The 25238-nt window shown below is 39.6% G+C and overlaps 1 protein-coding gene across 1 annotated transcript in view; it reads right to left on the bottom strand.

Moving 5' to 3' along the window:
• LOC143177129 (synaptic vesicle glycoprotein 2B) overlaps positions 1–25238 on the bottom strand; it is a 77665-nt gene that overhangs the window by 17804 nt on the left and 34623 nt on the right. The window contains exons 5-7 of the mRNA XM_076374925.1: positions 16872–17116; positions 12898–13055; positions 6913–7102 (exon numbers count right to left, since the gene is read on the bottom strand). Of these exons, the coding sequence (XP_076231040.1) occupies positions 6913–7102; positions 12898–13055; positions 16872–17116 (593 nt within the window). The remainder of the gene's footprint in view (positions 1–6912; positions 7103–12897; positions 13056–16871; positions 17117–25238) is intronic.

Raw genomic sequence — 25238 nt, 5'->3', positions numbered from 1 at the left:
TGTTCGTTTGTTCATTTATTTTATCTATTTATTTATCTATTTATCTATCTATCTATTCTTATTTCTTTACTTATTTGCTTTACTATTCTTTATCTATCCATTAATTCGTGCATTCCATAAGTAAAAAGGTTTCATGAAACCTTAAATGTATTAGAAATATTTCATTACTTCATTTTATTGTGTATTATTATGTACACAGCGCAATAAATTTATGAAGATTTACCTGTTATTCTTGTAATTTAGCTAATTTCCCCTATATTCTATTGTAATATACGTATAATAAAAAAAGACACGTCAACAGGTTTGGTACGTCTTAACTAGATGGGCGGTCGTCTCGAGCGGCGGAGATCGATCTTTGGGGTTCTTGGTCTTTTAAAGTGCTAAAGCACACCTTGATTAAACTTTATCTCATGTGTAGTGGAAGGAGAGAGGGAAAAGTGAGCTGGTAGATTCTGTTTAGGTTTAACAGTTTTATATATATTTAGGAAGGTTACGCATTATATACCAACTCGACCGGTCTGTCAGTACAATTTCAGCGTTGCCACCTTGTAAGCTATCGGCTCGCTGGTCACTTCTGGTTGCTTCTCAACGCGGTTTTCCTTGTCGTACGCACTTTCCTATTTCGAACTTCACGGATTCATTCAATGCGGTCTAAGGAGGAGGATTCGGATTTCGTGGTGTATGCTCACGACACCTTTGACTCTTACGCGGTTTCCCAGTACAACGTTACTATACGCCCTAGCCGTTACAATGTTACAGTTCTTGTGTGGGTGGCAATCAGAGATTCCTTCTGATCTGTCACTTCTACTCGGACTCGAATTTGTACTTGAATCACGACGAGACTAAATCTCTCTCTCTCTCTGACCCTCGGTCTGACTCCGACTATCTGTGACTGGCGCACGCTGACGATTGTTGTTCTTATATATTATTCCCTTTTGTGTCATAACATTAAGAAAAGAACGCCTACATCAGTTTGTTGTATGAGCTCGATAGAGTTAGTCGTAATCGTCGTAATCGCACACTTGATTACATATTTTGGAATGCATCAGCATTTTTCGCTGATTGATACCGCAAAAAGGGGACCAGGTGAAGGCCGGATGTAACAGGTGAAATCAATAAATGAAACAGAAATTCAGTTACTTCACTGTTATATTAAGCTATCCTAACATACCTAGATGTAAACGTGATAAATATTCCGGTTATATATGGAAATACTAAAATGAAATTAATTGTTTGTCTACAATCTGTGTATTACTAGCAACAATAAGCGAAATTCCCCTAAAAAGACATTTAAAATGTTAAAACACCAAGTAGTTGACGTATAGACTCAGATCTCCAAACAAAAAATATATCCAAAAGCATGAATCCATTTGATTTAAAGTACTGAAGCCAAAAGTAATTGACCTATGTATACAGGATGCTCCAAAATTCGGAGAATACAAAGTAGAAGCAAGTAGCACACTCCATTGTTAGCCAAGTGGATTCCTTTGTTACTAAAATATCGAGGCTTCAAAATAGTTTTCAAATGAAGTGTGCTCATAGTTTAGATACTAACTCAATACGCGGGGATTATGATGTTATAATGCACGTACAACTGTTACAAACGACATGTGTTTCGATTCTTTCGGGGATACAAAACAATGCGTCGGTCGACTCGATTCTGATTTTCGAGAAAAGAAGAATGTCGCGACGAAGCGACGTGAAGGTGAACGCCGAGGGAAGTACATAGTTCGCGTCTTGCGTGGAATACCTGAATAACCAAACAGTATTCTGTAATTATTTTTTGTAGTTATAAATATTCGAATATTTGACAAACAGTTTGTGAGTGCTAGCGATTGGTAAAATTAAGTTTTTTTGCACAGTTATTAAGAATATGAGTGTCACAAATACGAAATTAATGTGTTGTCATTGTGTGTGATTCTTCCGAAATATTCATGTAAACTTCCTGTAGTTCATGAATGTTTCGATTTGTGTTATGGATTGTTGGGAGTAGGTAGGTTTATTGTTATTCAACAATACTCATCAATTTTCTACGAAGCACATCGCAGAATCATCTAGCCGAGACAAGTATCGTCGAATTTTGCTGTCTCTCTATCACATAAGTCATTCGTTGTTTCAATGGTAATGATTATCACTGCGATTCGATTAGCTGTCATTTGCCACGCACCCAATGCGATCGATATTGTAAGATAATTTGCCCGATTACAGGCGGATTTTACGAAATGTTTAATTGCTTATAAATAATTAACGAAGTCCTAAACACCAAATCATCATTCTTGATTTTCGTCTTATTTTGATCTCTAGAATCGCATCTTAAAATTTCTTCCATCTATAGTCGAACACCCTGTATATAGACAGATTCCTATAAAGAAGAGGTGCGTCTCTAAGACCGGTTTTTGAACCCAGTATCAATCTGCCTGAAATTGTGAAATTATATTCGTACCAGTACATCTCACAATGACATAAAAGGATTTTTTCAAAAGGTGAATATATTCGGAGTTATACACGACTTTAGTATTGGATTTTATAGAGGGAGTTTGCATTTTTGGGGAATGACAATATATTTCATACTGTTGCAATCAAAGTCGCAAGATCCCACTTTTCCAAAAACATTCCACACATGTGTTAATTGATTTGAAATTCCATTTATTTAAACATCAAGAAAATATCTGTATTCTATCAATTTTAGGTAACATTCGGTCAGGAAAACAATGATTGCTGGTGATTAGTGCAATAGACGTAAACGCCGAGTGCGATTCAAGTCATGTAGTTAGTTTAATTTTGTTTACAGAAATCATTGAAACGAGGAATTTGAATATGAAACACTGAGAAACTTCCTTCGTGCGTCAATTCGGTTTTCGAAAAGCCTAAGCCTTCAATAAAGTTAAGGACCTTTGAGAAAGACCCAGATATCTAACAACACCAGGTGTTGTGGGGGGCCTTCGATAAGTTTCTCAAGAAACCGTAGTTAGTTTTTCGACGAACCTCCGCATCGAACGTTTGTACGAATATTCGTGATACGTGTCGAGTTTTCCTACAAATGTAATCTTTTTCTCGCGATATTTCCGTTGTGTGTGGGCGGTTTTCCTCCAAATTCTACGCCAAGACTTGTAGTAGTTTGTGAAGTTTTTTCGTGTGTGGATTTGGATCAGACGATTAATCGGAAGGTGGACACATTAACTCTTTCTACTCTGAAATTTCATAGGCGTGTTTTGACTTGCCCTCGGGATTGTAATGAGTAGGCAGGTTTAGCGTTATTCGAGGATACCCTCGTACTGTGTTTCACTATTCGCGGATGAGAGAATCGTGATGTGTAGATGTGTGAAGTGAACAGACAATTTACATGAAGGTGAACCTATTAACCTTTTCTATCTCATAATGAGTGTTTCGAGTTGGTCAATGGATTGCAACGAATAGACAAGATTATTGCTATTCAATGATATTCATCAATTTTAATTGAATTTTGGATCCTGCTGTCTTGTCGAATATCGTAAAATTTCCGATCAAATGTTCGGCGGTGAGTGACCTCTCTTCTCCCTTACGTCACTGTGATACTGCTATTCGTGCAACCACTGCTTGAAATTTCCGAGCGGGTTCATTTCTGGTGCTTTCCACCATATTTTTAGACGCTTATAACTAACAAATAAAATCGTTAGCGAATCTATGATCGTCACCCACACCAGAGCTGTAACATCGTAACAATGAGGGCGTACTATAACGGGTAACACGAACTGTGAAATCAAAATGTCCACGAACTCGAAATCCGCCTCCTTAGATCGCCGAAGTTCAAGATAGGAAATGCATCTGATAAAGAGAAGTCGCGAGAGATGTAAACACCGGGACCACGAGTGTCCGGCGACTATGCTAAACTTACAGGCGCTGACGGTACCATTGTACTCAAACCAAGGGAGATTTGGTATGTAATACATATAAAGGGTGTACTAAACAAAGTGCGGGAGCCGTCACGGGGGGATTCTTGGGGTAATTCTAAACAACTTTTTTCTTTGCAAAAATGTCCTCGGAAGCTTTGTTAACGAGTTATTAACGAAAAACATCGACCAATCAGAAAGCGCGGATAGCGAGTGCTCGGCCGACCGAGACAAGAAATGGACAATTGGACAAGAAATTCATGATCTCTACGTTATTGCCCAATTTCTCTTAAACGTTTTACGTTATATCTTCAATTTCTCTTAAATTGGATGAACAATTCTGAAAAAAACAGACACATTAGCTATTGCGGCACAAATTATGGAATTTTTTCAGATTTTTAAATTAATTACTCAAGTTGTAAAAAATAAAAAAACGAGAGAAAAAATTGAAAAATGCCGATTTGGTATTGTAGCAATACTGGAATAATAATCATATTAATTTAGCAGATAAATATCACTAATACGAGGTTGTATCAAAAAGTTCCCAGACTAGCTCAGTTTTTTAAACAGTAACTTTATTTATCTAAGTTTCGACATGACCTCCGTCAAAATAGTCCTCTTGCGCAGCAATACAAGCATCCCAGCGCTTCTGCCACCTCTGGAATGCGCCCTCGAAGTTACTTTTAGTAAGCCCATCGAGGATTTACTGCGATTCAGACTGGATCTCCTTAATAGTGTTGAAACGGTGACCTTTGAGCTGAATCTTTATCTTAGGGAACAGAAAAGTCGGCAGGAGACAAATCTGGTGAGTAGAGCGGTTGTGGCAGCTGTTTTTGGGTGGAGTGGAAACGGGTTCGAAATAAATTCCACAATTGTTAGTTACGAGAATATATATTATCACCACGTGCGCGTGTCGCGATGCTGCGTCGCCATCTAGACAAAGACTAACCTCTCCAGTAGTTCCCCACTCCCGCAACGGTAAAAGCCCGTTTCACATAGTTTTTTATAATTGGCGCGCAATTCAACAGCAGCGTAACAGTCTTGTTCCGGGCGTGAAACTCACGAATGGAGAATATTCGGTGACAGGATGCGTTGTCGTCGTGGAACATTCAATTCTTCGCGCGCCACAGATCCGGTCGTTTTCGACGAATGTCTTCCCTCAAACGACTTAAAGCGTCACAGTAAAATTCCTTATTGATAGTCTGACCTTGGGGGACGAATTCACGAAGAACAGTGCCGCGAATATCGAAAAATACAATGAGCATGCTCTTGATTGAGCTTCGACTTTGCCTCACTTTCTTCGGTCGTGAAGATGAAGGGCTCTTCCATTGTGACGACTGCTGCTTAGCCTCGAAGTCATGTCCGTAGACCCAAGTCTCGTCACTAGTGGTGATTCGTAACAGAAGGGTTGGGTCATCGGAAGCACGGCGACGAAGTTCTTGAACGCGATGCTTCTTCTGCTTCAGAGTCAACAGGCGGGGAACAAACTTCCCAGCAACGTGCCGCATGTTGAATTGACAGGTTAAGATTGCCTGTACTGAACCAAACGAGACATTACCAATGCCAGTCATGTCGTTGATTGTTCTCCGACGGTCTTCATGTACAAGTTGCCGAATTCTTTTCACATTTCCGGCGGTAATGCTTGCGGACGGTCTCCCAGACTGCTCTCATCTTCCAAGAATATTCTGCCACTTTTAAAGCACCCGTGCCATTCAAAACATTGTGTACGACTCATTGCTTGATCGCCGTAGGCTTGCTGTAGCATCTGGAAAGTTTCTGGCCGATTTTTCCCGCTTAACACAAAATTTCACTTTGGTTCTTTGCCCTAATTTTGGTCCATAGTGCAATCGCAGAGTAGCACATGCACGAACTCAATAATATCAATTTCACAGCTTGTGATGTAAACACAACGGTCTCCCTTTGCACACTGATTGATGAAGGTCACGTGTCAGTATTGTTGCGCAGGCAACTCTGTGCCACTGTCTATTGGCACGCCAGAGAGCCAGTTGGGAAACTTTTTGATATCACCTCACACCACGTTTTCAAAACACCATTTCAAACCATTATTAAGTTATTAACTTTTAAAGTTGACTTGTTGGCGGTATTAGTAATACCCGATGTACACCACAGATAGGTTGCTCGGTCAGACTTTGTCTATCATGGTGGCCTTAAAAAAAGCCAATTGAGAGAAATAAGTAATGGGGAGTATGTGCGTACATCAAAATAGCGAATGTAAGATGGTTAATCCGGTCGAGTAACATTCCTGTGATGTACATCGGGTAACGCTAATGCCAGCGACACGCCAACTTTAAAAGTTAATAACCTAACAATGGTTTACGCAAAATCCATGTGCAGATAGTGTTTTGAAAACGTTTTGATGTCAGCTAAAAAAAGATTTTCTGAAAGATCTAACTGTGCTGGATCCGCAAGCGCGGGATCAGCTGCGGACCCCAAAGTCGACCGCGACCTCGAGTGAAGGGCTGAAGGAAATCCTCATGAGTCATTGGAGTTTTTTCATGGGGGTGCCTCCCCCCGAAGTCCCGTATTCATGTCTCAAGTTAAGTTTAGGAAAATTAGGAAATAGAGGGTGCTGAGGTAGAAGTAAAAGCCGTCCGATTGGTAAACATCCGCACATGACCGAAAAAAAGAGGGCACACGAACTGCCGCGCGAGTTTTCGTAAAAGCGCGAAATGCGACCGGCAGGCAGATGCTACATGACAATTTTGAGAATAACTTGTACGCTAGTGGAAATCCAAAATAAAGACTTTCAAAAGATAACCTCTTCAATACCATTAGTTCTATAGGTGTTCCATTTAACCTACTAATCTTTAAAATATTGCTACTTATATGTATTGTTTACACTCTATATCTGTCGGTGCCAATAGTAGAATTTATTTAATATAAAATAAACTCGTCTAAATATTGTTTATTCTAGACTAAATCAACAGGTAAGAAAATGTGTTATGCTTCGCTTTGTAAGTAGTAACTTACCAAATGTACTGAAACTTAAAAAAATATATTGTAAGCGTAAATATTGTAATACCGGTATGCATGCATGTGCAACGTTTGAAGTTTCGTCGAGTATAGTTGCTGAGGAGTTATTTGCTTGCCGTTGACCTAGCATGTAACAAAAACGTGGTTGTGTACTTGAATAATCAGCTTTCGTGTAGTTGCTCTTGAAATGTTCCATCATTGTGAACAATTGAGGCATCCATAACCTAATCGAGTTTGATCTAAAAATTAGGAATATATTATTAACACGTACTATATGTTTATTTAAATACTTAAAATTATTCACAAACGTTGGCTCTTAAAATACATGTAACAAAATCATATTGGAGTAAAGGAACTTGAAGTACTACAGTTTGATTTTCGAAAGAAGAGACCTGAGCTGGGAGCGGCTTATTTGCGATGTTGCCGCGTTCTCGGCTCATTTCTGGTACTTCTCTCACGTGGTACACTTCCCTACTCTTTGTGTCTTAACCAATATCCTTCGACAGTTGGGGGATGGAATTTCGCCTATCCTTTGTCTTTGTCGATTCTTAGTCTTATTCTATCTAAAAGGGCCTGACCAATGTCGTTGTCATAGCAACCGCATAGGGTACCGAATCTTATTGGGTAAAGCGGAAAGTACGCATCGCACAAAATGAATGACGACACAGCTGAGTCAGTATACCTCGGTACAACGATGCATATTATATTATTTTATCCGACAAATATAAATGTATTAAGATTCTTATGTGAAACTTACTTGAATGGTACATAAGAGTTATATAAATAAATAATAACTATAAAAAGTTATTGGTTTACATTAACTTTGCACATTAATGCAAGTAAAAAGTACATAAATATCTAATAAAATGGAACAAAAAAGTTAAATGGAAATAAGAGAACATCTTAGTTAATGACACGTTTTAGTTATTGCAGATACAAAGACCTTGTTTTCTAAAATTGTCATTTTATCATACGAGTTCTCTTACTTCTCCTCTTTAATTCATGCAGAATAGTCATGAAGTAGTAAAAGTATTATTGATCTCCTTCCAAGACAAATAATATAGCAGTAATAATATTGACACTTGATTATAATAACACGGTTCACACGGTTCGCTTACCTGGGCCGGAATGCCCCGCTATCTTTTACAATTCATTATGATACTTTTAGCAGTACTACTCTAGAGAGAAACTAATTTTCGTTTAAAAACAATAAAAAAATGTAGGAACCGCTTCTTTTCAATATAAAAGGGTTATGGTTTCGAGTTATTGATACATATGACGCAAAGTATGTAAAGAAATCTATTTTATCGGGCAGTGAGAGAGAGATACACTTGCTCTCAAAGATAGAATGAGACATCTGATTCATTACACAACATGAAAACGTCGCACGACCTACGCAGGCTGTGTTTGAGTGTCTACCGAACTACGGACCGACTGCCGCCACGCCCGAAGTCTTTTCTTTCGAAAATCAAAGTACAATACTTATGTGAAAAATGCTGACACTCACGTATTGTAGGAATTGTATTTGAATATTTTTTTTAAATAAATCTCTTGTAAAATTTTCAATCTGCAGATTTTTGCGAAACGATTCTAAAAGATTTTAGAATAGGGAAAAGTGTATAGAACAAGGTAAGTTTAAACAATAATAATTTATAAACCATCTTAGACATAAGATACTTATGGGACATAATATTTTACTATTTTATTTTTTGTTATATCTTTTCTATAAAAATCTTCGAATTTCTTATTAAAAAAAAAAAAAAAAGAAAAAAAACGAAATATTGGACAGAACTTACGCATTAACCAATGTATTTATCTTTTCATCAAAGATATTTCATATGAAAATATCTTTTGGCAGTCCCACATGGACTGTAAGTGTACAATAGAATTAAAATTTGTCGCATTATCTTACAGCTATCGGTTTACAATATGTACATATATGTTTTTTCAATCTATCTATGTGTGTGAGCCTGACTACAGTTTCCACATTTCTTTTTGTGTCTATAGTTGTGTGTTGAGAAAGGAGATTGTATTTTTTATATTTTCGTATGTGTTTATTATTTCGTTCATATTGCTTTTGATTTTATATTTTTTTTCTGTTTGCTGCATAATGGTGACAATTAAACATAATTGTTTTATGGTAAAGTTCTCGTTACATGTAGTACATTTAGGTGTGGTTTCTTTTGTGAGTAGGTGTGAGTGTGTTAATCGAGTGTGGCCTATTATTATACGTGTGATGATAACTTGATTTCGTTTGTCTAATTCACCAAGATCTAATTTGAAGTTTTCTGCTTTGTTTAACGGTCATTTTTCCGATATTGACGGTGTTAACACTTTGCCGGCCGCACTGTTTTTAAGCATTTTTTCGCTTGGCGCCGGCCGGCCGGGCGATATTTTGTGAAGGTCACCACTGTGGTGTCGCCGGACGTCATAGTGTTAAGTTTCGAATTCAGTTTTGTTTTTCCTTTCCTTGTTTCCTTTCCTTTCCTTGTTTCCTTTTTTTGTATTCCATTTTTGAGTCCAATTGGGTTTTTGCTACTTCTGGAGTTGTTTTTGTCATTGTGATCGGAATCCGTTCCGTTCCGTTCCGAGGGTTCCGTTGGCTATATTTAAATGGGTAACATGGCCAAAATTTCGTAAAAGAAGTTCCGAATCTTCCAGGAATGAGTTTATGATATCTCCTCTTTTAGTAATAGAAAGGGTTTTGGAAGCTGTTCTATTAAATCTTAATAATTCATCTATGGAGAAATTGCAGCTGTTGGGTATATATACGTACATTGTATATGCATATTTCCATAGAGTGTGTTACTACCGCAGTTGCTATCGCTTCTAGACGTTTGGAGCGGAATTTCTTTACAGAAGGTGTTATTTTTAATGTATATGACAACACCTCTGTTGGCATAATGATTATTTACTCTGTTTTTAAAGAAGGGTGAATAGTTTTTTATATTTGCAATAAGATTTCCTTTGAAATTGGTTTCTTGGAAACAGATAATTTCTGAATTCGATTCGTTTATGAGTAGGTGTAGCTTCTTTTGACGTGGTTTGTATCCGCTAATATTCCATTGTATAATTTTCCTAACTTGATTCTGTTATATTTTGTGGAGATTCGGGTTTCTTAGTGATGTTGTTTGATATAGACTTTTGTGTAGAATCAGTGGTTTCTTTATTTATTGTATGGTGATATTCGTCGAGTCTTTTAGTTATCCTTGTACATTTATTTTTTATACTTCGATCAGTTGGTACTGGGTAAATGTCCTTAATCATACAGCTGAGGGCTGGAATATCGTTTGTGTATGGTACTGCCAGGTCAATCACATTTGGGTTTCCTTTAGCGTTTTCTATGAGACTTTTGCATTGAGTATAGTTGATGATATATTTGTTAGAGAAAATTTTCAATTAGCTTCTTTATAGGAGTTATCTTTTCTCCAATAATTTTTGTGTTAACTCCTTCATTAGGACCTGTTTTCTTTTTCTTTTTTGTTAGTTGTCGAATTTTTGTTGGAATTTGTTTGTACTCGTCTAAAGATTCTTCCAAGTCCATTAAAGATGAATCTGTGATTTCTTCCTCCAGTAATTTTGAAATTGTTTGTGAGTTCTGTGATCTTGATTGTGATATTGGTGTTTTGTTACTGTTGAGATATAAACTCTTTTCAATGGATGACTTTTTGTTTAGTATTTGGCATAGTTGTACAATTCTATCTTCTGTGCTTGTATTTGTTGTTTGGATATATGCTTTCTTTGATTGAGTTAATGTTGCAAAGGTTTGGGTATCAGTTATGGGGGTGTTTTCTTTTATTGTGGAGTCAGGGCAGTCGTTTGCTAGATGTCCTTCTTTTTTGCACGCGTAGCGTTTTATATTGTCTTCTGATAAATAAATCCAGTAATTAGTATCTTCATAGAAAATATTTAGGTACTGAGGAAGTTTGTTCACGTCTTCTGGTTTTACAAATAGTTGGCGTCGGAAGCTTAGAGTATGTGCGAATCCCGATTCGGATATTCCAGCCCTGAGGAATGATATTTGAGATATTGGTTTTACTTTTAACTTTGCCACTTCAATAGCTTCGTGTAATATTACGGGACATACATTTGACAGTATAATCCTGTTGTGGTTGCTAATTAGGGGATGTAAACATACAGAGCTGTTTCCTATAGTGATCTTCGGATGGTTGGCATAGATGTTCTCAACTTGTTGTTTGCTTGTTAGGAATACACAGACACAGGAGTTTGAGATTCTTGACACAAATCTAATATTTGCTGGATCCGCTATTTTTCCTAAGGTACTAATATAATCTTTTAGTGGGATACCATCGATAGAGTCGAGAACGATTGGTTGGTTTTTTTTGTGAGAACACAGGGTTTTGTATAGCTGACGCGTAACTTTGGTTTAGTGGCATGTTATGATCGTTGTTATGAGGGTTTGTTTCTGTGTTGATTTTAGAGCTCCTGTAATCAGGAATTATCATGTTTGTTTGTGTGGAAGCTGCAGTGTCTGCAGTGTTTCCAGCACCTTATTATGTCTTTTTATTTTCACTAGGTGGTTTTATTGTCTGTTTTGCACTCATTCACTCACTAACTTCAATATTTTGGATTTGCAGATACTCGCGATACAGTCGTAACACGTCTAACCGCGTCAAGTGTCGGTAAATGATTGTTTTTTCTTTTTTTTTTTAAACTGGCATAGCTCTTTGACCGATTATCACGTGAAACTATAACGTGGCTCAAATCATAGATCAATAAACATACAATAGATATATTATACATATTTGAGTATGAAAAGTATACATATACTCATGCATAGAATATGGATCTAATGGAATTTTAATTTTTGTATTATAAAAAGAGTCGATATAAATTTTTTTGTATTTTATGCAAGACGAAATCCATCGGCACAGCTAGTACATTCCTCCGAAGGTCAGAATTAGGATATTTTTTTTTTCACTTTACCTTTAAATGCCCATTCACGTATACAGTTTGCTTTAATTTTGCAATAGTAATGCCTTAAAATAATATATATCATTTTCATCGGGAAAGAATAAGGAATCGATTGGTGTTACTTGCGTGAAAATCCGTTTGCAAATAAGAAATTTCAATTTTTCCTATTCTTAATTCCTAATGCTATCCTTGTCTTTTATGACGTCATTGATTTCGGGCATTGAGATCGAGCATCGACGGTCGAGCGAGACCCTTTATTTTTGCTTCTTCGGTCGTGCATGAATTATTTTGGTGACCGAGAGCAAAGAAAACTGAATCAACTACCACTCACGGACGAGAGCCGCGACCAGAACCGAGCGTGGCTCGGTCGCCGAGATATAGACACACGTAGAGAGCGATGCCACGGAATTCTTCTTTCCCTGTGTAAACCGCCATGTTCATATTATTATCCTTTTACATATTCAACTATATATTTTAGTTTAAGACGTGTAAGTGCATTATTGAATTATCTTTATCAACTTCTATTAAAGTCATTAAATGTATGTTGCCTTTACTTTTTGATTTACCTTCGTCTTTTCTTGATCTGTTTCTTCTTCAGAAACATTTATAGAGTCAGATACTATGTACACCTTTTGTGTTAGATAAAGAACTCGTCGTAAATTGATGATCATTTATAACTATTCCGAAATACAAATTATTATAATTATCGACATTGACATACATCAGGAATCTCTCCTCTATCGCTCTAACGTGTTTTGTTTTCACGTAATATCCCGTTTTTGCCCAAAATCATGCATTTTTACAAAAACTCGTGTTTTTCAAAAACACGAACGAAGGGTGATACCGCAATTCTGTTTCCGGATTCGTGTTTGAGTAATGAAACCCTATAAGAGGTATCTATTGGATATTGCAAAACAGAAAAAAGTTTTAATTTGCAGAACAGTGATTTTTTGTGGTCTATATGGAGTTAAACAAATACATTTCCATTAAATTAAAATAAGCTGTAATTACAAAACGAAATTCTAGCAGACTATTTTTACGTATTTAAAGAGTCAACGTAAGTGAATTTATTATCTCAAGAAACTTTATAGCATCTAACCCTATTGTAGCACCGAGTTGAATTAAACCTATTATAATTAGGTTAAAGATGTTTGGTGTCAAAAAGAGTGGTTTGATCTGTAACCAACACGAACGTAGCTTTTCCTTGACACTGTCATTCAAAGTTTCAACTGAATATTCCTCCTCGAGATCTTTTATCTGCAAATAAATATTATTATTGGTTTTACGCTTACTGTATTAATAATTTGACAAGAACACTTAAGGAGGCCATACACGATGAGACATACTCTTGGTCTCATGTGAAAAAAAGAGAATGTTAAAAAAATACATCACTGCAACTATTGAGACAAATAATTCCACAAACGTGCTGGATGATATATAAAATTTAAATAAACGAGTCTTTGCTAGTAAGTAATAACATTTTATCTTTATTTATTAACCATCTCCTAATATTCTATTTTTATTAAGTTTTATTAATTGGCCGTAATATATCACATTATGACTTATTAATTGCTTTTTCGATTAGCTGCCGCTCATCTAATTACATGAGGTTACCAACTGTTTTTTCCAGTAATAGTTCATTTGATCGCAATTCTTTTAATAAATATATATGCGAAAACGTATTTCTTTGCATTAGCCAATTTTTTGACCACTTTGTTTTTTACGGGGAATTTCTTCTTCGGTACACATAGCTAATGCCATTTCACGTTGAAAGTTGTATGAGTACTGAATGTGATTAGGTTTTACGAAACCCAGAGTATGTTCTACCGTCTCATGTGAGACCGTGAGATCTAAGGTAGGTCTCACGAGACCTTGTCTCGAGGAATGTCTCGAGGCAAGTCTCATCGTGTAGGGCCTGCTTTACTTTCAAATTTCTTTTCACATTATTGTCATATTATTTCCCATGAATATATCCATTAGCGAACAGTTATACTCAACCATCACCACGGATCGTTAGCCACGGATCAAATTTTAAACATAGAAGCTACAGGTGCAATACAGGAATTATATATTACATGAATTATTACTATGTACTATTAGTCATTACTCTTAGTTATTATGAGTTATTACTTATAGTAGATCATTTGCAAGTAACATTATTATTTCTCAGATATAATTATTATATTGAACTTGTTGTTTCTACGTTTGAAATTTGGTTGGTGGCTGTCGATCGATGATAATGGTTGAACGTGATCGCTCCTTTATGCTCGAGAATGGATAAGCAGTGGTCTCGTGGGAAAATCGATAATATAATATAGATTAAATACATACAGTATGTCTGGTTTAAATGTTTACAGGTGGTTATTTCCGTATATATTAAAAATGAGAAAAAATGTTTCAGACAAGAATAATATGGTATCAAAGGGAACATACTGTGATGATAACAATTTGACCTTGCGATGACCTCGAAGAGTTCTATGAAGATTATATTTAAATTTTTAAATGGAATTCTATATTTTTTATTTCATATTGTTGTAGCGGATATGGAAACGTTTGCAAAGCAATCTGTACACATGTATTTTGTATAAGCTATTGTTGAGTTATTAACTTTCAAAGTTGACATGCCGCCGGTGTTAATGTACTCGAGGTACACCGTGTGGAGGTTGTTCGGTCGGACTTCCGACATCATTTTAGCTCTCAAAAGAACCGATTTTGTATGTGTGTGTGACTGGATAGTAACTGTTGTAATAAACGACACCGTTCAACTATTTTTCGTGTAGAAATACATAAAGCCCTATCGCTCAACTTCTTCGGAGGTGTGCATCGAATAACGCTAATAACGTCGCCACGTCAAAGAAGGATAATAACTCAGCAATAGCTTGTGCAAAATACATGTGTAAGCTGTGCTTTGAAAATGTTTCGATATCAGCTACAAAAATATGCAATAAAAAATATCGGGTCCATTTAAAAATTTAAATGTGACTTTCACAGGGTTCTCCAAGTTCATTGAAAGGTCAAATAGTTATCATAGTTATGTTCCTTTTGATACTGTACTATTTTTGTCTAAAACATTTTTTTTCATTAATATTTACGGAAATAACTATCTGTACACGTTTAAACCGGATGCACTGTACATATACCTACTAATTAACCACAAATTAGTTGCACAAAGTAACCGATAATGAAAACCCGGTGAAATATCTGGAAGAGATACATCAGTTGTACTTTAAATTTTTAACGTAATGACGCATTATAAATCAAAATATTTCTTAAATACTGAAAATATATGTCTAAGATACTTTTCGCTTACTATTTTAGCTAAGAAAATAGTACCTACAAGTACTGAGGAACAATGCAACGAATTAGTCATATTTATATATGCTTTCAAAACTATTAAGTGGTGTATCTTTTCACAATGAACAGAGGGACATTTCACATTCTACTTTTATTTCTTGTTTCCTTCACAAAGAAGGGGGGAATTAATATTTAAAATTAGTCTATTAATACTAAATAACAATAAAACTATCGAATTGGTTTGTACAAGGTTACCACCAACTTTGCCGTCCCTGTCTTTTCCTTTCCGAGAAAAGCCCTTTCTTCGCTTTTACTCACTCCCACCACATTCTCGCACCCCACTCATCCCTCATCGTCGCTAACACGGCACAGCGGACCGCTGCGCTGGTCACCAACGGTTTGGTCGTTGGGCCTAGTCCTTGTCAACCGTTTTATGATCCTCTTCCGGCAGAGTCCTTACAGCTACGACTTATATTCTTAAAACTACGATGCTACAGGGGGAAAGCTATTTTTTTGGAATTTAATAAAAAGGGTTGATAATTCGCAAAAACAAAGATATTGTATTCATAGCGAACGAAAAATTGTCTCCCAGTGCCGACCAACTGTTTGATTAGTAGAGTTTTAGACGTTAAATGATTAACAATATTAGGAAATTTTAATAAAAGACATTTAAGTGTAAATATAGAAGATTTTGATTCAAAATTTATTTTTACAAATATCACATGTGGAATAATTAGTGTTCATAGTCTGTACATTTGACGTATGTCCAATCTTTACATTGGGAATTAAATTAATAGCTTTACAGGCTTGAATTGCTCTAAATGTATCTTCTAATGACGTTTCTGGAACATGAAATATCTCAGCAATGTGTTTCTGCGTCATTTTATTCTCAAATGCTTGTTTAACACTATATTCCTGTCTTTCTCAGTTCAATTTCTTCTTTTCTTAATTTCAATTATTTTTCTGCATTAATAAATAAAGCAAAAGCAAAACATTTTAGTTGTTCACAGATTAAAATTGCAGTTCAGACAAAATTTAACCGTTGCTACAAAACAGTTGTGTGTAGTCAGTACTGACAAATCGTTCGTTGGTTGGTACTGGGTATCAGCCACGTGTAAAAATTCTGAGTTCTGTTGTACAATGTACGAAGAAAATTGCAAAACTGCTACAGTTAGTTATACCTTATCAACTAAAAATGGTGCACATATAAAAAAATATCATTTTATTACCTGGAAAACGAAAGGACAGGTTTGAAAATTAACTTCTTACGTAGTGAAAATGAATGTATACATGCAACGTGTTAGAACATCGGTAATAAGGAAGTAAAAATATAATTTTGGGATATGTTACACAGAACTATAACATTTATTTTTTTATGCTATTAAGGAGCGTATCCATTTGTTGCGTATCCGTGAATCGTATCATCGTAGCGTATACGCAACGAATGGATACGTACTTTTGTTACTTTCATATCACATTTTGATACTCAATGATACAATGCTTGCCCCTTCCTATCACGTTTTGAAAAAAAAATGACACAACATTTGTGCGTCCAGAATGATACGCGCATACGCTATACGCAGCTTTAGAATGTTGCGATTGGGTGATGGAAGAGAGAATTACGTTTGGTCGGTACTAGGCGACTTTCCCCTGTATCATTTTATTTATGTATGACTCTATGAAGAATTTTTGCAATATGACACATATAATAGAGTACAATTTTACCAAAATATTTCATATAACAATAATACTACAATGAATTCATTTAATATGTCTTACCGGGTATGTATCCGGATCATTTCCAGTATTAATCGCATATATTTTCTTGAATACCTCTAGAGCTTCTTCTTTCCTACCTTTCAAGAGTAGGAAGCGCGGACTTTCTGGAAATGCGAACATCGCTATGCAAGCAAGAAATTCTGGTAACGAGCAAACTGCTAGGAATACTCTCCAGGAATTAATGTCTATAGTCCTATTTATGATAGTAACAGTCCACTTCTGGGGTATGATTAGCCATGCAATACCTGAGAAAATTATTATCAATGTTTTATACATTTCAGTTTTACAGAAAATAAGATAAATATTCAGTGTAAAGGAGCCAGCTCGGATAACCTCGATCTTGACATATGTTGTCAAGAACACTCTCTTGAGCAACCTTCAAGATATTTCAGGCATCGCGTCGCTTGTTATTCTTTGAAAAATTATTAATTATTAAAGAAGGAATATTTTCCAAACGACCACATTTACCAAAATGATATTTTAATTTTTATAGGTATTAACTATGCTAAATATTTATGGAATACGAAGCGGGGGATGGACTTCGTTCCTACCTCATCTCGAAAAAAATCTAGCCCAAGCTTAATCTGACCTACTACGGTTCAAACTTGGGGTAGGATAACTTAGTTTCGCGTAAGGATAGGTTAAGTTTGTATTAAATTTTTGCAGGTGGGAATACAGAGGCGAAGTTCACGTATTAAAACAACAATTAGTATTTACAAAAAATAAAATATCGTTTTAACATTGTACTGTTTTACTTGTGTAACTGAATAAATTGTGATGAAAATAAATCCGTTCAGAGTTTACAATACATTTATTTACTACTGTATATTTTATTCCATTATTCTACACGTTAGTACTGCAAATAAGTTCAAGGTCATACGAAGCAAGCTACCTTACCTATACTGAATAATTAGTGAAAATGGAAATTATAGTCGCTTAATTTTTTCTATAAGATTATTGAAGATTATTCAAATAAACTTTGACTGCTCATAGAAAGACCTGCGCTTATTGGTCGGTCTTGGTTTTCACATTTAATATAAAAAGAGTTCAGGATTGCTGAAAACGTCAGAATCATTACGACCAGGACACTGGACTCTCTAGATCACAAACAACACGTACTCTTCCAAATGTAGAAACAATGTCGAGTAGGATTTAAGGCGAAAGAGATTGCTCAACGAGCTAGTCATTCCTGAAGGAATCCGAGTTTACAAAGAGTTGAAAGAATATCTTCAACTCAGACAAAAAGGAGGAATTCGCATCTACGTGGAACGGTACTTCGAATTTCATCAGTCTTGAGTGTAGTTATCTCTTAAGCCTTCGCGACCGTGACTCGTAGCTCGTTACAACAATTTGTTACAATACGAGTGAACACAATTTTTTTATTAAATAAAATGCATCTTTCAATTATCACTTTCAAACATGATAGTCCAGGAGTAATAAGGGAGTATGGCAGTCACGTGACTTTTCGAGATTGACAGGTCGGTTTCTGCTGTTACAGTTATACTAATATAATACTATTATAGTATTAATTTGTAAAATACTACTATATGCCATTTAAATAGTTAGAAAAATAGTTCCTTCTATACTGTGCAAGGTTCACAGTATCCGCCACTGCTTCCTTCTAACAAATCGAAAAATGAAACTCTTTGGGCAGTTGAAAAAATCATACATGGCTCGTGTCGCTTGCCGGCAACTTGAATAGTTGAACCTCAGTGTTTCAAGAGTGAGAGAGTAAGGGTCACTTTTGTCTTCTGTCTCGACTTTTCTCAGCTGTCGATGGGCCGAGGTTACATACTCGTGGCTCGTGTGATAGTATGTATAGTGGAGACGGAAATTTTCTAAATCGCGTTCCCAATTCGGAATCATAGAGTGTCTCCAACTCGCCTTTATTAGGTAGCCACGTGTCCGTAGATAATACTACTGGGAAAGTCACGCGACTACTTTATCCCCGTAAGGAAAGGTCTCGTTCTGTCACATTTCCTTAATTTTGCAGACAAGCAATTTTAAAGTTTGAAACAGAACGCTACAAAATAACAGAAATGAATGATGTAGTTCAATCAATGCAGTCAACGTTCTGCAATAAAATTATTAGAATCTATTTAAAAACTTAGACCGTCAAATTATTTTCTTGTTTCACTTGTGTTTATCAAGTTATTTCGAATTCATAAAGAGCTTCAATTTTTCTACTCTGATATATACAAGCACTCCCTTTTAGCTATCAACTGACATAGAAACGAAATTTTATCAAGTTTATAACGTTGCGGATAGCGCCATCCCCGAGTTTAGCGAATTCAGTGACGAGAAGAACCGTACGGCTCTTTTGCGAAACACGTGTCGAGAGACGCCTTTTGGAGGAAAATACCATGAATTGGAGTCGTCACTAATTTCGGGTGACTCGGTGCCGAGCGCACACGTCGTAGAGCCGTCGTAGACACCTGAGGGACCCCGAGGCTGTTCCCGTCCGCTAGCCGTGTAGTTTCCGAATTCAAGCGCCGTATCAACACCAAATGGTACAGGGGCCGTCTACCCTCGGAGTTGAGGGACTTGCCGCTGCCGCGGTGAACCAGAGGTACTAGAAGAAATCTGCCGAATACAAGAGATGGTTTTGCGGCGCTGCCCTTCTGGAGAGGCTCAAGAAGAAGACGAGGGTGCAGGTGAACCCGGAGGTAGGAGCCATAGGGAAGCTTCCACGATGCCAAAGAAATGCGGATTGTCGCTGGAGAGGAGCGGCCTGGACCATAGGGAGTACGCTAAGGGGCTGTCGCGTTTGCACGGGGGAAGTATGTGTTGCAAATCCGGGGAGGGCGGGGGGGTACGTGTTGAGCGTCGTCCGTCGCTGCCGCCTTGTGAAAGAGGATGATTATAAAATGAGCTATCAGCGATTATCAGGGTAAGCTATACAGTCTTAATTGGCGAATACGGAGTGTCGTAGTGTCTGACGCGATTTGGATTTCGAACGTTTATTGTCGTAATTATTCGTGCCGACTCTTATCACGTGATTCCGGTGTTATTGCGACCGACACAAACGGGCAAGTCCACACGCGTGCAGATTGTCGCGGGTGCGTGCCTGATTCTGTTGCCGAAAATCGGCAGCGATTTTTTGATGCCGTGTTGTAACGCGCGGCTGATTCTTTTGTACTAAACTCCTATGGAAGATACATGTCGTGTCGTCATTGCCTTCTCGTGAAGATTAACATCCTCCCAGCGTTTCCGATCTACGACTTTTCCTCTCCCCCGAGCTAGCCGAAGCTTCTACTGTACCTGTGCCACAAGGGCCATGAATTTTCCGAATTTTTCATTACTCGGCACGAAAAGTGCCTAGTGCCCACCCGGACGACTGTTCTGTCTATTGAGCGACTTGTGGTGTGGATACGGCGAGGTTATCAGACATCCCTGTCTCGAGCCCACAGCAGCTCGATGTGGGGAAACTAGCCTAATAAGTGCTTCCGCTGTATTTTCAAATACGAGATTGATTTGTGCAGAATGTAAAACATTCGTTGCCAGCGCTGGTTAAATTGAACATTCCTCTATCGAATGAGCCCTTTTCCAGCTCAAAACCTTTCAATATAAGGACGTAAAGCGTCAGCGCGATTTGGCAGTGCTTTTTGCCAGGTTAGAGATAAAACAGAGTAAAAAACTGACAAGTTTAGTTCGGCTTGAGCACACCACGCGGCGCTTAATCAGGAGGCCCGTGCTGCCCTAGTTTGGCACGCGAGTTTCGAGAATTTGACGCACCGCTACACATGCAACGTTAAATCGTAAAACTTTTATATATAGAATAAACAATTCATACTATTTATTCATTCATTCATACTTTTTAACCCTTTAATGTAAATTGTTGCACATATGGATCATCCATAAAACGCCTTCTAAAATCAAAAGACTGATGCAAAATGAATTGTGTACTAAAAATACCTTATTAAAATTAATCAGTTTGAACTTCTAATAGAACCTCCAAACCAATTATGCACGCAAATTACTTTTAGTGTCTAAATAGAGTACATGATTTTTTGTTTAAACTGGAGATGTTGCGCATTTAAGGGTTAACTACATGCTGATCGATCGTTTTGCAAATTTGTATGCAAATACTATGAACCAAAACACAAAATGCGACAAAAATAGAATTTTGAATTTTTACGTTGTAAACAAAATAATAACATTCCTAGTTAGACTACATTTTGTGCCAAATTGGGCCCTAAAACGAGTGATTTTACAAAAAACATATTACGAGATTGCGGCTTCGTTACAAGATCGCGTTAAGGTCCTGCTAGTCGCTGATCGGGCCGTCCAGGATGAAACCACAGCCGCTACTCGTGCTCCCGTCGAGGCCCTGGAACGGCGGATGCAGGTAATGTGTACGCCTGCAGTTGTAAATAGCACAATATCTGGTGCGGGGAGCGCGGGATTCGGTTCAGTAGTAAATAGACCGGTAATGTAAATAGTAGCGATGTAGTTGCGCCCCCTTCGGTCACTCCGGGTCCCTCGGCTATCTCGACCTGTTTCCCGTTGCTGTGTCTGAGTTTGCCTGTCGCGGAGAAGCGTGAACGCTGCGTACCCCTGAGCTTGGGATACGCAGTCAAGCCGGCGAGGTACGACGGAAGAACGTTGTGGGAAGAGTACCTCATTCGGTTTGAGACGGTGGCGCGGGCAAACGGTTGGGACGAGGCGGCCAAGGCTACGGCTTTGATCGCTTCGTTGGACGGGACGACAAGGGGAATCTCAACGTCTTTCTCTGCTGCCCAGTTGTTAAATTACCCTTCTCTTATTTCGGCCCTGGAGCTTGGTTTTGGAGCTAGAAATTTAGCGAATCTTAACTACGTTTTGTTTCAGAACTGCCGGCAGCGAGGGGGAGAGTCAATTTCATCACTGGCTGCCGAAGTGGAGAGATTGGCCAGGGCTGTTTTCGTAGATTGTCCTGCGAAGGTGCGAGACAAGCTGGCCGCCTCTCAATTCATTTCGGCGCTACGCAGCGACAAAATGCGAAAGGCTCTTCGCCTTGGCGGTTTCGCCACCTTGGGGGCTGCAGTGATGAAGGTCCTCGAGGTGGAGGCTGTGGAGGCGCTATCGCGTGCCCCGACGCGGCGAGAATGGCAATCAACTAATTCTGTATATACCGAATTCCGAGGATCTAGTTTGACCTCGCAAGAAGAGGATACCCCCACCCTCTTGGCGAGGCAGAGGGTGTTGAACCTGCGGCGAGAGCGACCACTTCAGTAAAGACTACACCTACGGGAGCAGTTCGGGGAAGAAAAGGAAGCTGCAGGGCAATGCGAAGAGGACTACATAGCGGGGGAGCGTTGGTCCTCAGCGTTTCTGCCCCCGCCGACGAGGGACCATGAGGCTCGTATCTGACGAGCGAAGAGGATCCAGGAACAGCGTGGGACAGAAGACCATGAGGCTCGTATCCGACGAGCGAAGAGGACACAGAAACAGCGTGGGATGGAAGACGATGCAATTCAGCGTGGGACAGAAGACGCGGCGATCCATGGGCGAATCGTGGACGTCGACTGTGAAATGATCCTCGACCGAGGATCGAGGACACGTTGGACGCCCTAGTCGATTCAACCTGGTTCTCCACCTTTGATTTACAAAGCGGATATTGGCAGATCCTGGTAGATGAAAGAGACTGCGAGAAGAGGACTTTCTGCGTAGGCGCAGAGCTATGGCACTTCAAAGTCAGGCCCTTTGGTTTGTGCAACGCGCCGGCTATGTTCGAGCGACTGATGGAGAATGTGCTACAGGAGCTGAATTGTCGTCTACCTCGACGACGTCATTGTAAACGGAAGAAGCTTCGAAGAAGAGCTAGATAACCTACGGCTGGTGTTCTTCCGATTACGAAAAGCGAAGCTCCTGATGTCACCGAAAAAGTGTTCATTCTTCAAGAAGGAGGTGAAGTATTGGGGCACGTTGCGACGGAGATGGGAGTGAAGACGGATTCCGAGAAAATTGAAGCGATTTAAGATTGGCCAGTCCCGCAAAACATAACAGAATTGAGAAGTTTCCTAGGACTGTGCACGTACTACAGGAAATTCGTAAAGAACTTGTCCCACGTCGCAAAACCCCTGAATCGTTTAACTGTGGATAGGCAGCAATTCCAGTGGACGGGAGAGACACAAAGAGCCATCGAAGAGTTGAAGAGGCGAATAACCGAGTCCCCTGTTCTGGCATATCCAGTGCCAGGAGCTGATTTCGTGCTGGATACGGACGCCTCCGCTTTTGCCATTGAAGTGGGTCTCTCCCAAATACAGGAGGGACAGAAGAAGGTCATCGCCTATTTTTCCAAGACACTTGGAAGACCAGAGCGCAACTACTACGTGACCAGAAGGTAGCTACTCGCAGTACTAAAGGCGGTGGGTCACTTTCATCGTTATTTGTACGAACGGAGATTCCTGCTAAGGACGGACCATGCAGCGCTGCGCTGGCTAATGTCTTTCAAGAATCCGAAAGGACAAGTGGCCTGATGGATCGAACGACTATAGGAGTACGAATTTGAAGTTCGCCATTGAGACGGAAAGGCACACGGGAACGCCGACGCACTATCACGGAGACCGTGTGAGACTTCCGCTTACAAGCGATGCTCACGCATGGGAAAAACGAAGAGGAACTCAAGGCAACGAGAGTCTTGAGAACCCGATGCGAGACTGTGACGACAGAAGAATGGAAGGAAGCCCAGTCTGAAGACGAAGAAGTCGGGAATATCCTCCGTTGGAAACTACAGAATCACAAGCTCGACTGGCAGGAGATCGCAAAATACTAGCCCCTGACCAAATTCTACTGGACGGTTTGGGATTCCCTGGAAGTCAGAGAAGAGCTTCTATTCCGGAAGTGGGAATCCGCGAACGAAACAGCGTCCACGTGGCTTTTGGTTGTGCCCCAAGGGAAAGTACCGCAGGTCCTGCAGGAATGCCATGGATCCCCCATAGTAGAGCACTTTGGCATCAAGAAAACACTTGCAAAGGCACGGCAACAGTACTGTTGGGCGAGCTGCCGCTGAGACGTGGAAGACTTTGAAAGTGGCCAACTACTTCATGAAGTGGCCACATAGGCAATACCCATGCCGAATCAGCAAGCCGTGACCGTAGCCAGGGCCCTCCTGGTGCACGTGGTCAGTCGACACGGAGTCCCCTTGGAGCTACACTCGGAACAAGGAAGAAACTTCAAGTCGGCTGTGTTCCAGGAGTTGATGCGGATACTGAGAATCTGGAAGACTCGGACTACGCCGCTTCACTTCCAGTCCCATAGAATGGTAGAGCACTTGAATCGAACACTGCTGCAGTACCTGGCCATATTCGTTTCGGAGCACCAACGAAGCACGGTCCTCCAAGCACGAGTCGATACAGCTGACACCGTCAATGGTGCTTTACGGGGAGGAGATATATCTCCCAGCTCATCTCTGGAGAGGATCCCCACCAGAGAAGGAGCATGACGATGCAGAGATGGAATACACCACTCGCATCAGAGAGAAGATGAAGAGGATCCATCAATTCGTTCGTCACCGCCTGGACTTGATCAGCACGAAAATGAAAACTAGTTACGATAGCCACGTCCGGGCGATCGTTTTCGTCCCAGGCGAAAAGGTCTGGCTGTTCCAACCACGGAGGACCAAAGGAAAATGTCCAAAACTCCAGTCCGACTGGAAAGGACCGTACACGGTGGAAGGCAAACTAAATGACATCATTTACCGTATTCGACGCTCGCCGAGGTGCAAGTGCAAGTCGTGCATGTGAACCGTTTGGCGAAGTATGAAGGGCAGGAAAACCCATTCCTTTAGCAAGCATGACTTCAAGGGGATGGCAGGCAAAGAAGAGAAGAAACAAGGTCGCAAGAAACGTCAAGAGGCAAGAGGAGAGCTAAGGAAAACCGGAGGAAAACCCTTCACGGTATACATTTCCCAGTCAGCAACGAGAGGACGACGGAAGCGGCCACGGATTCCCACTCGGACGAGCGAGGATGGAGAGGACGTCATCGTGGGTCCCGTAGGACTGGACGCCCGTTTCCGTAAGACGTCTGGAGCCAGGTCTCACACTCCTGGCAGGACGCAGAGAGGAAAGGGCGTCGCCTGCCACCGTGGAATGCCGGATAGCTTTCTCCGACCAAGCGCACGTCCAAGATCACCGCCGAAGAAGCGAGATTAACAACAGTACCGGCGAGGTCGAAGGAGGGACCTGGAGACAACCGAGGAAGAACGGGAGTTCACGAACCATCGGACTGTCCTTACTCAAGGAGAAGATGCGCCATCGAAGAAGACTAGGGTGAGTTCCTGTTCTCTACCCTTCGTACTACTCCGCCGTCCAGGGGCACAACGGCTACCATCGTGTGCCGCCCGAGGTCCGCAATGCGGGCCGGCCGATAGCGGTTGGGGACTTA

This window comes from Calliopsis andreniformis, chromosome 3, assembly GCF_051401765.1.
Source record: "Calliopsis andreniformis isolate RMS-2024a chromosome 3, iyCalAndr_principal, whole genome shotgun sequence".
In the NCBI taxonomy this organism is placed as follows: Eukaryota; Metazoa; Arthropoda; class Insecta; order Hymenoptera; family Andrenidae; genus Calliopsis; species Calliopsis andreniformis.
Note: the sequence above shows the minus strand (reverse complement) of the source record. Positions and strands in the feature narration are given on the sequence as shown.